This window comes from Xyrauchen texanus, chromosome 33 (genome assembly GCF_025860055.1).
Source record: "Xyrauchen texanus isolate HMW12.3.18 chromosome 33, RBS_HiC_50CHRs, whole genome shotgun sequence".
Classification (NCBI taxonomy): Eukaryota; Metazoa; Chordata; class Actinopteri; order Cypriniformes; family Catostomidae; genus Xyrauchen; species Xyrauchen texanus.
The window spans coordinates 982,682-994,840 of NC_068308.1; the positions used below are offsets into that span (position 1 = coordinate 982,682).

General features: G+C 38.3%; 1 protein-coding gene across 4 annotated transcripts in view; it reads right to left on the minus strand.

The window, feature by feature from the left end:
• The window catches only part of plekha1b (pleckstrin homology domain containing, family A (phosphoinositide binding specific) member 1b), an 85,359-nt gene that overhangs the window by 13,420 nt on the left and 59,780 nt on the right, over nt 1-12,159 (minus strand). For all 4 annotated transcript variants that reach the window (XM_052102786.1, XM_052102787.1, XM_052102790.1 and 1 more), the window contains exons 7-9: nt 9,884-10,024; nt 8,078-8,146; nt 5,008-5,072 (exon numbers count right to left, since the gene is read on the minus strand). In XM_052102786.1, coding sequence (XP_051958746.1) covers nt 5,008-5,072; nt 8,078-8,146; nt 9,884-10,024 — 275 coding nt within the window. The remainder of the gene's footprint in view (nt 1-5,007; nt 5,073-8,077; nt 8,147-9,883; nt 10,025-12,159) is intronic.

Consider the following 12,159-nt stretch of genomic DNA (forward strand, 5'->3'; position numbering starts at 1 on the left):
TGTAGCAGTTGAATTCTGGAATACAATTTGTTTTAATAATATTAACCTTCCTAATAATAGATAAATGTAATGAAGCCCACCTGACCACATTGCTCGAAAACCTTTAAATTAAAGGGTCAAAATTAACAAACATTTGCTGGAATAAAATATCCAAATACTTAATGCTCTGTTTGGGCCACTGGAAGGCACCCGGCTAGAAGGCCGTTACTGAGCAGTACACTGTCAGAGCCAAAGCTTCGGATTTAAACCAATTAAATCTATATACTGAGAACTTAGAAAAGGAATTAATAAATCTGTGGAGGCAAAGCATAGATCTAGTTGGGTCAAAGATGAATAATAAAATATAATCTGCATAAAGCAAAAGCTTATGCACCACACCTCCCGCAATCACCCCTGGAAATTCATATTTAAAGGCACCACCAGCAGATTTCACTGAGGGAATGGTAGAAAAGACACTCTCAGCTTTATATATCTAGCGAGAAGTTTCCCTGCTTTGTCCCCCGACTCAAAGGATGACTGTCTTGCCTTGAATAGCCAAAAATCCACTTTCTGCGACAAAATAGTATTATATCTGTATTTCAGTCATGTCAATTCTCTGAGGCCATCAGACGACATTCGGAGCTTCAGCTCTCCCCGGCACTTTTAATATTTCCATCCAACTCCACGAGTTCTCGGGCTTTGGATTTTTTTGTGAATGAGGCATACTGTATGATCCGACCCCTAAGAACTGCCTTAAGTGCCTCCCAAGCCACACCCACAGAGGACACAGAGGACCAGATGGTCTCCATATAAACATTGATTTCAGTCTTTAACATTTGTTGGAAATCAGGATTTTGCCAAAGGGATACATTAAAGCGGCAACTATATGAATTATTTTTGTCTGTAAGTGGCAACATCTCTAAACTCACCAGGGTGTGATCTGAGAATAATATGTTTCCAATTGAGCAATCAACAACAGATGAAATGAGGGACTTAGATATAAAAAGAAATCTAATCTAGAATGAATCTTGTGAACTGATGAAAAAAATTTATAGTCCCTACCAGATGGGTTCAAAGTCAATATCTGCAAGACCATTATTACACATCCTGTGAAGCGTCAGTGTTGCTCTAGGGGGCTTACACACTTTTGCTTCAAGGACTGAGTCCATCAGCAGATTAATGTCTCCTCCCAATATTATAAAATGAGGGATGCCAGTGGCTTGCATCATCCCTTCAAAAAAGCCCTGATCATTAATGTTAGGTGCATAAATATTAGCCAAAACCAACCATTGCCCCTGAGTTTCTGCTAAAACAATAATGATTCTCCCTGATTTATCTTTAATCTGTTTGAGAGATTTGAATTGTAGATGTTTACTTATCAATGTATTGATTCCCCTGCTCTTACTTGAGCCAGTGCTAAAGAAAACATGCCCACCCCATATCTCCCCAACCCATTCTCATTCCACGTGGAGAAAGATAGCACACTCATAAAGAAATTAGACATTTTGGTATAAAAGAGAAAAAAGAATTGTGTCAAAAACAAGTTTATACAGACCACCTTCCAACATTAGAACGACAATCAAAACCCAAACATCCCCCAGAACCAAACAAACAGAAAAAAGCAAAACGTGTGCATTAACCCAGTGCACGACAGTGTCAACCGGCGTCCATCTCTCTAAACTCAAAAGGTCCATGTTTCCATAAAACAAACTCCAGCTGCTATGTGAAACCAGCACAAAAAGAAACAAAACTGGCATCCCGGTTCCTCGGATGGTCAAGAGTCAAATTCACTTGGAGGTCGCATGAAAAAATACATCATAACTTACTCAGTCCTTCAACTTTATAAAATACATCTTTTGTGTGGGCATGTAGATATTTTGCGGTCATCCCCAGCATTCATTCTCAATCTGGCTGGGAACCCCAGTGCAAAAGTGATCCTTCGTCAATGCAAAGGTTTCTTGAAGGAGAAATGTTATTCCACAAAACAAACTCCAGCAACTACACGGAACCAACACAAACAGAAACAAAAATGGCGCCCAGCTTCCTCAGACAGTCGAGTGTATGTTAAGCGAGTCAATCCACTTACATGAGAAACACCAAATGGCTTACTCACTCCAATGTATTTATGAAGGACAGTACTTGTTTGGGACACGTTAATACTTCGTATCTATTCTCAGTTTGGCCAGAAACATCAGTGCAAAAGTGATCTTCTGTTGATGCAATCTGTTTCTTACACTCCTTGTATCGCTCGCGTTTTTCTCTTGTCGAATTCGCAAAATATTATGATTCTTCCAAGAAAGTTTCCGTTGCTCCACGCCTTGCGCAGCACAAGATCTTTATCGGATGATCAAAAAAATGTGTCCAGACTTGATCAGGGCCCGTTTCCCTCAACCGATCTGTGAGCCGGGACTCCTTGAACTCGCTTGACTTCCATCTTATGGACTGTTATGTCGAGCAGACTCGGGAAGAGCTCGTCCAGGAATTTCACCTTATCTTTGCATTCTTCATGCTCAGAATTCCAACAATCGTATGTTATTCCTTCAACTCTGATTTTCGAGATTGTTCAGTCTTTCCACGTCTATTTTGATTATGAGCGGATTATTCCCTTTCCGATGACTCTAGATAATCGATCTGTTTCTCAACATCTGCCACTCTTGTAACCAACTCAGAAAAGTTTGTTTCCATTGCCATAATCGATTGACATATTACAGCGAGATCCTCCAAGTCAGCAACAACCTTCGTCAACATCACAGACATCTTGGACAGATGCTGTTGAATCTCTCCCACCGCACCATCCAAATCGAGTCCTCGGTCTGCAGGCCTGTCAGAGATTTCAGCTTGAGCACGTAAGTGTCTTTTAAAGACTCCAGAGCCCAAGGATTTTGAATTCTTTGCCATGTTTACCTCACAGAACAAATATGTAACTAGGTGTATCGAATCTTACCAGATTATAACACGAAAATAATTAAAAACCTTGCAAAGTGTGCAGAGCTGTCGCTCACACATCTGCTCCTTGCATGACATCACATGACCTCTGTTTTCATCAATTTCACACAAATCACAACTTCAATGGCTGATTATGACTTTATAAACACTTCGTTTTTGTTCTATTACACACAATGCTATTTTATGATATCGAAACAATTTGAATCGTATTTTATCTAAATTACACAATGATGATTAATCGACTTTATAGACATTACAGTTTTATCGTCTGTTAATGCTGATATTCTGTAAAGCTGCTTTGAAACGATGTGTGTTGTGAAAGGCGCTATACAAATAAAATTGACTTGACTCAAATGCATAATTTGAAAAATTATAAATATTAATATTTGTATTACAGACTTACGCCCGTTTCACACATACTCCGTGTGCAGTGCGTATGCGGTGCGTATTACGGTGCGTATACGGTACAGGAGCAGCACGCGCTATAGTGCTTTCACATATGCTGCGTTTGCAGTGCGCTACTGATCCGCAGTTTCTGTGTGCCACAAAATCAAAAATGTATAAGGAATTTTGATTTTAAATCCAAACGTTAACTTTGAGACTGTTTAAGGCATTGAAACCGTATGAAAATATGTGATTCTTTGTTTTACATGTAGTTCGAGTTGTTGACAGAAGAAAAGCTATCGCGCTATATCTGTTGCTAAGAAGGAGAAGAATGAGACGCATTTGGGTTCACTCTGTCTTTTTTTTGGGGGGGTAAAAAAATCATATATGATGGCATTTTGCAACTTTTGGGAATATAATCATACTTTTTTGTTTTTCTTGACCCTGTAATTTAGTAACTGTAGAACACATTAATTGAAATTATGCGTATATGATGAAATTATTACAGTTTCTTGACAATCTATGTCTATTTTAATGTGAACAATGCGCTGCCACTTTAATTCAGCAAAAATAGACTCGGTGCGTAAACGATCGCTGCACTACTGTATACGCACCGCAGCTGGAACGGATCGACGGACTGCATCCGCGTGCAGTGTAAAAGCTCTAACCTGTTAACATGGGTATGGAAAAAAATACGCACCGCATACGCACTGCAAACGGAGTATGTGTGAAACGGGCGTTACCAAAATTCACACACTTATTTCAGCATGATTAGCTTCAGCAGTAGCTCGGTTTAGTGTTGGACTTTGAAGAATAAGATCCAGTCTCGAGCCCAGCTGAGGATCCTCAAAATGAAAGTGTCATACAAGCGACACAAGATGAAGAGGCTGCTTCAGCAAATGTGCTTTCATGTGGCATTTGCTTTTACGACACTATTGGTTAGTTTAGGTGTTGGTTTCGGGCAGGGGTTTTCAAAGTCTTAAACCATAACCCCTCCCTCTGACAAAATTTACAAGACTGCCCCCCATAAATTGTAATTTTATAATATATGTAAGAAATCCTGAGCACTCACATTAAAATGAAGAATCCAGTCATATCAGTAACTTTATAAAAGCTGTTTTATTCTACATGGAGCGGTTCCACACTTGTTAAAATCACATGAGCAGCCGAATACTACTCAATTAATGTCTTTCACTCATTGATTAAAGTAATCATGACTGACTGTGAATATTATATTTCTACAATGACATCTGAAACTGAAAACTGTTCAATTATGTTCCATCCAAGATAACACAAAGACAAAAGTTACTGACTGCACCTTTAAAAACCTCGTCTGATTTCAGCATAATTTCACTCGCTTTTGGAATGGACATTTCACTGGAAAACTGCAGCCAAATGTGTAATAAAGCACATTATTTTGGTTTGCAAAATGTTTGTCATGGTCACATAAATCCCATGAGATCAGACTGGTTAATTTTCCACATGTTGTTGTAGGTGATGGATACTTGCGTGATGGCCAGTAGTGGAAGTTGGAGACGTTTGGATTTGGGGAGGTGTTTATATTTTTTTTTTTACCACTTTGTTATTTTAATTGCTTTTTCGTTTCATTGAAAGTGCAATTTGAATTTAGAAATTGTGTGAATGATTGCACGTTCTCATTCAGAAACTAATACAACACACATACGAAACACAACTGACCTTTGCTTACACTCCTGTACTTTGTTGACCTCTTTCAGTGGGATAACTCGTAAAGGCTCTCGCTCCTGAAGACAGAGACACAGAGTGTTTATTCTTTTCATCAGTCTTTTTTTACAACAGTCCAGATGTAACACATCATAAAATAAGACATTTGGTCACAATTTAGTTCAATTAGATTATTCTGATTTAATTTGAACTTATAATTGTACTGCTGCTAAGAAATAAACATGTAATACATTGAGAACAGTATGATGGTAGAAATGTGGCATTCTGCATTAATATAGAATTCAATAGATGTCTAGTCAGGTTTGCATACTGTATATCGACCATTTTACAATGCCTTAGAATATAACTCATCCGATCAGAATCCAGAGCCTGAATGATATGTATTTATGGCGAGCATGCCCGGGCCGAGCGGGGTCTGGGCAGAGCGAGGCCGGGAACATAAGTGGTGAATGAGGTCCACCTGTGTGTCACACCGGTCTTCCGTTCACGTGAGGGATGGCGGGAGTATTTAAGGACAGTAGACAGTGGCAGATGAGAGAGAGATGCACAAAGCTGACTGTGTGTAGAGTTGAGCTGAAAAGCATAACATTGTGTGAAGCAGTGTGTTATTGTGTGCGACTGAAAATTGCAACGATAAATGCATTTGTGTTTTGTCAAGCCCAAGCTTCCTCCTTTCCACAAAAGGTTACACTGGTGCCGAAACCTGGGAGGAGGAATGATGCACCGTCAAGTAGTCCTCACCGCTGACTGAGGATCGCAATGCAGAGAGAGTGCTCGATCCGGTGGCGCTGGACCTCTGTGTCAACCGGAAACTGAAAGGGATGGCTTAGGGGTCCAGTGCCATCCCTTAGCATCGCGGACGGAAACGGTACAGAGAGCCGAGGGCTTCCCATTTTTATTATTACATTTCCAGCAAATAAAACTACAGTGTGGCATGTAGATAAATGAATCATATCACGATATAAGATTTTGTTCATATCATCTTCCTCCACTAATAATAATATTTGATGATTACATTCTGTAATCAATGCATTGAATTTTCATTGTCAGATGAGGAGTTTTTACAAAACAGCCTCTGCTCTTCATAACTCTATGGGAATGATAAATTAATTAGGTGGAAAAAAAAAAAAGTTCTTTGAGTCTGCAGTGGAACAGTTCTCCATTGTCGTTTTCAATGATTTCAGACCACTACCACTCAAAAGTGAGCCACAATCAGGCATTTATTTGTGCTAAAACATGCTTCCACACATCTATATTCCTGCCAGTTTATTGGTGTTATGGGCTTCTCACACCTGATATTGTTAACTTGTTCCTCTGACCTGCCAGTAGAGGATCTAAATGTCACACACTTTTAATACCAAGAATAGAAACATCAAAGATTTGTTGTTTTCAGAGTTGTGAGAAAGTAGATGGTATAATTTAATATCTGGAATATTATATTCAATTATGGGTAATTGACGAATAAGGTTGTCCAGGATGATAAAAGGAGAAATCTCTTAAAAATCTAGTTTTAAACACACGTATCATGAAACGTAATCTTTGTGTCCATGTTGGTTTAATAATAAATGAAAAAAAGACTAATATTGAAGATAAACATCATATGAAAGTACTAAACAGATCATTTTCACGGTGATTGTTCTGAACATGAGCAGAAGTTTTTGGGGTTACTCAGAGGTCAGGATACAAGTTCAATTATTTGAACTGATAATGCTTAATGTGACATGATGGCATAAGTAAGAGTTTGGATGATAAAATGTGTTCTCAAAACTTTTAAACTCCAGTATTGTTTGTTTACCGTATATGACTAAAATAAAGTTGTTGTTTTTTTTCCAAGTATTATATGCATGAATTTACTGATTTGAATTATATATGTAATAATCAGGGAAATGTAGATAGCTCCAAATATTTTTCTCTACCTCTAAACCTGATCCCTTTATGCTTTATCTCTCTTACCACAGCAGCAACGTCATCTCTCCCCCACTTTAATGACAGTAGAGTTGTGACGTAGTGACACAATCAGAGAAAAGAATAGAATAATAAATGTGTCCTCAGCCTCAAGGCCTCCTAAATTTCCATGTTACTCATATAAAATAAAAATATGTCTGAATGTACTCAAACACAAATATTGTTCATTGATCTTTTATTGTTTTTTTAAGTAGACAATCTTTAGTAGATAAATTAATTTAATAAAATAAATCAAAAAGTGTACAGATCTCATGCAATTAATCATTTCTCTTGGCCCACCCACCTAAAACTTTCTGACTACAATACTGGTTGGGCATGTAAATGGTAAACGGCCTGCACTTATATAGTGCTTCTTTAACATTAGCGGTATTCCAAGCGCTTTACACTGTGTCTCATTCACCCATTCACACACCAATGACGGCAGAGCTGCATGCAAGGTACTAGACTAGAGTCTTGCCCAAGTCACTTCGGCATGTGGGCCAGGAATCGAACCGCGAACCCTGCGATTAGTGGCCAACCCACTGTACCATCTGAGCCGCAGCCGCCCCATATCCCAAATCCCTAAAACTTGTAGCTTTTAAAACTTTTTTTAAAATGTCAGGGCAGGGTCAAAGTTTGCCTTGACTTTAACAATCTAGTTATAATTACTACAGACTAACTCAAACCCTACCCCTAAACTAATAATATTGAACCATTTATTTTATGCGTTACTGGACGTTCCCAAAGAGAGGTTTTGTAAGATTTAGCTTTGGGCAATTTAGTGGGGGACAAAGTACTGTCATGTAAACATACACCCACACACACACACACACACACACTCACTCACTCACTCACTCACTCAACAAACTTTCACTCCCACATGAGTCACGGGTGTAATTGTGTGGGCACACATGTAAATACGTTTTCTTTGTAAAATGTGATTATGCCAGGAACAATACACAGGCTGGACTTTCACTTATCAGATGTGAGCTTACAGATTCACAGGTGCAAAACACAATGAAAACACACAGCCAAACGGGTCAAGAGGTTCAAGCAGGACTAAATGACAACAGCAATGAACTGTACAGAGAGAGCGAGAGAGAGAGAGAGAGAGACTGACCATTTCTGATTTGAAGTAGCTGAGTGCATTGTCATCCAGCATGAAGTATCTCCTCTTCCAGTTTTTCATCTGAGCAAAGACAAAACCACACGCACACAAATTAATCTTGATTCACATAGCTCTGTTCCTAAACATAGCAAGCTACCAACTAAACAGTATTTTAAGGCATCAGACATGCTCAACGTGAACACTGCTCATAACATTCTGTTGCCTTATAAGTGATGCTGGGGCATCTAAAAATAAATAAATAAAAATCACAGAAATTAGGGCAGTCGACTTAATGCAATATATCGTGACCATAGACCGTAATAAAGGTCAGAGGGATTCAACCTTAAAGTACCACCTCTTTTCAGCAGGGGGCAGTAAGTACAGCTGCTGAAACTAGCAACAGCTCAAGATGAGGACATGTTCTTGCATTCAAACACAGCTGGACGGAGTGCAATTCTGAGTAAAGCCAACTCAAGAGGTGTTTTTCTACATTTCAAACTACATTTAATTTGACAGAGCCCTAAAATTCTGTTTATGACGCAATGTAAAATTTAAATATGAGGACGCTCGGTAAAACCTGAACTAATGTGACATTAAAATGTGTTATAAATGACTTCATGCCTCATTCTAAGAGTAGAATTTTAAAGGAAGTTTTTTAACCACTAGATGAGGATTTAAAGTAATATATTTGCAGTAGATCATTTGTCATAATTCAAGGCGCTAATGTGCTAACACGGTATAAGCAGCCATAATATGCACTGATCCCCCTGTTATTGTAATTTATGATGACTGTTACTAGTGTTCATATTCAGAACACAGACAAAAGAATGATAAGAGAGGCGTCTTCCTTTGGGCATATGTGTGAATGGGCACTTCAGAGTATTTCAGTAGATTTGATTCCTTTTGTAGACTAATTAAACAAACAAAATAAATCGCATGACATGGTTCTGTAAAATGTGGTAGTGGAGTAGTGGGCTAAAGCACAGAACTGGTAAGCAGAATAATAATAATAATAAATTATATTTGTAATGCACTTTATAATTAAGCAAATCCCAAAGTGCTACATGATAAAAACAGGTAAGTGCTAAACATATAAACACATGGAGAGCAAATTGTTGCTGGTTAGACCCCCACAACCACCATTGTGTCCTTCAGCAAGGCACTTAACTTCAGGTTGTTTTGGGGGGATCGTCCCTGTAATAAGTGCACTGTAAGTTGCTTTGGAGTTGAGTGGTTTTAATTTACTTTTCCTATGTTCATCAAGTTTCAAATAATAGAGAAAGTAATCAAACGAGCCGAAATATTTCCTTTATTCAGTATTTAATGCACTAACGGGATTATCCAAAAATATGCATTACCACATGCTTATTTAATATGTCAATCGTATATTTGGGGGTTATATGCAGTCTACTTTTGCCCTGGTATAAAATTATAACTACAACTGTGATAAACTAGAATTTTGGTCACATTGCCCACCCATATATACAAGTATTGTATGCTAGCAAATCAAAAACAGTGAACCATTATTGTTCTTCTTTGTTTTGCTCTACACGTTAAAGTAACTAACACTGCCCAGTTTCCCAGTCGTAGTGTGCATGCGTTGAACATGTCCATAAGCGTATACTGTAGGTATAAGTCTAGAACACCTGACTGTGCATGGATGCTATGGCAGGCAGAAATCTAAGAATATCCTATCTTTTAGAAGGCAGTGCCTTGGTAGACAGTAGACAACAAGACACATCTGTAGATTTTGGAAAAGAGCTAATGTCTGTGAACTTTACAATGGCACACATTTCTAGTTCTGCTTTCTTGACTCACCACAGCTCCCTGTTTAACACAATATCCAGCTTTAATCACAGACTGGTCCTGGTTAATGCGGCTCAGATAATACGGCAGCTGACCTGACGGAGGTTTCCTCAGTCCACTCCAGTCTGCTCCGTTCTGACCTTCACCCTTCTCCTGAAACACATTCAAACAGCCAGCGCCACACATCAATTTGCAACTTTAGCTGCATCTAACTGTAAAAAGTAATGTTCTCTCAACAATTGTCTTCAGAATTATCCTTAACGATAATGTTTTGCTTGGTCAGTTTGAATTTGTTCATTAACTAAATGAAACATGCCTCGTTCAGCCAATGAATTCTTATCAACACAACTGCAGATTAAATACATTTAATTTGTCACCAATTGTGTGCAGTTGTATCTGACTTCAAATGAGGAAACATCCTGCAAAGCAAAGACAGGATGAGCAATAACTTGAGTTTGATGCACATGGACCTCAACACTTGACACACAAACATCAGTCCTAGCATAAATAAAGCACAAACTAAGGCTAGCTGGAAAAATATTAAGTATAATGTAGACACTATCAGACACCTCATTCAGTACTATTATTATTTTTAATAATGTTTTGACCAAAAATATTAAACAAATGAAAACTTCTTGTATTTCCAGCACACTATTAAACACAATAGAGGATTTGAGATGTGCTGGAAATGACACAAATGACATAAATCTCCAGTGATGCATGTACACACACTGTTGGACATTATTAGTAGACAAATGAAATAAACTAGTGAGAGTGTGAAACATGTTTTAATGAGTCTTTACTTTCTAGAGATCCACTGTGCTAAATGCCTGAACACCCACCCATCTGATACCATCACAGTACTTTTTATAATTGTATTTAGTTCATATCAGTTCACAAGTTAGTCTGAAACACAAACTATTGTGATACATGTCCGTTTATGAACATTGTTATTTCTCAATTCACTTTTAAATGGGTCATGAAATGCTATATTTAAATAATTTTATGATCTTCCCTTGAAGTCCATTTATAAAGTTAGTAAAGGTTTTTTGCACCAAAACAGTCATAATTTAATAATATATGATCATTTTCCACCCTATTTTTGGCCCTCTGTCTGAAAAGTTCAGTTTTGGCATCAGCGTCTCCTTAAAACTTGAATGTAAACACTCACTGTTATGATTGGCTAAATTTGTCCAGCCTCTCAAATACAGACATATTTAAAACTCATTGGAAGAAAATTTAACAAAATTATAAAACTACATTTCAGGGATTACACATAACGCATCATCCAACACATTGTATCCAAATACATTAAACTGTTCATCTCAAGCACAACTGTTAACACTTAGCACCAAAACAATCAAACAGTCATGACATTTGAAATGTGAAACTGTTTATTTACATTTTTGATTGGGCAGTTTAAAATAATTAGACCCAAGGAGTGCTGGGTGCTGGCCGCAAAGGATGGCATCCTGCCTGAGACCCAAGACCAAAAAGGAGGTGAGACAGTTCCTGGGGCTGGCTAGCTATTATCGAAGGTTTGTGCCTAATTATTCGAACGTCACTGACTGGTCTCACTAAAAAGGGAGCTCCAGACCCAGTCCAGTGGATGTCGCCATGCCAACAAGCATTCACACAAGTAAAACTTGCACTTTGTGGCAGGCCGCTTCGGCATTCCCCTGACTTCTCTCTCCTTTTTTTTTTTTTTTACAGACGGACTCATCGGACATGGGGGTTGGGTGTGCTACTGTCTCAAGTACATTAGTCAGAAGCTTTCTATGAGAGAGACAGTTATAGATGCTATTATTTGTTGGGATGAGTATTCACCCTTAGTTCAGACCATGTACCGCTCCATACCCAGCCTGAGTTGGGCAATGGAGGTGAGGGCGTGGTCAAGCGTTTGTCTTGGGAGAAAGAACTTCAAAACAACAAGAAGCAACAACTGAATGAATCTGTTTTCAGAGTTGTAACTTGACACAGTGTCTTTTAAAAGTGGCATGAGATACATGACAGCAGTCAAAAACGTCTGAGTAGTACATGTTTATATACAAAAAATAATTACAAATAGTACAGATGGTTCCCCTTTGGTGTTCAGGAATAGTTAGCCATACTAGGCCTGTCTGTCCTGCTCTCTCTCTGTTTACGATACAAACTGAGTGCCAGTGTGTGATGACGCATGTTGTGGGATGTGTAAATACAAAAGACCAATAATTTGTAACGTCACGAACACACCAATTTCAAAACAAGACGTTTCAGCAGGGTGGTAAATATAAATGCTCTTTTTAGAC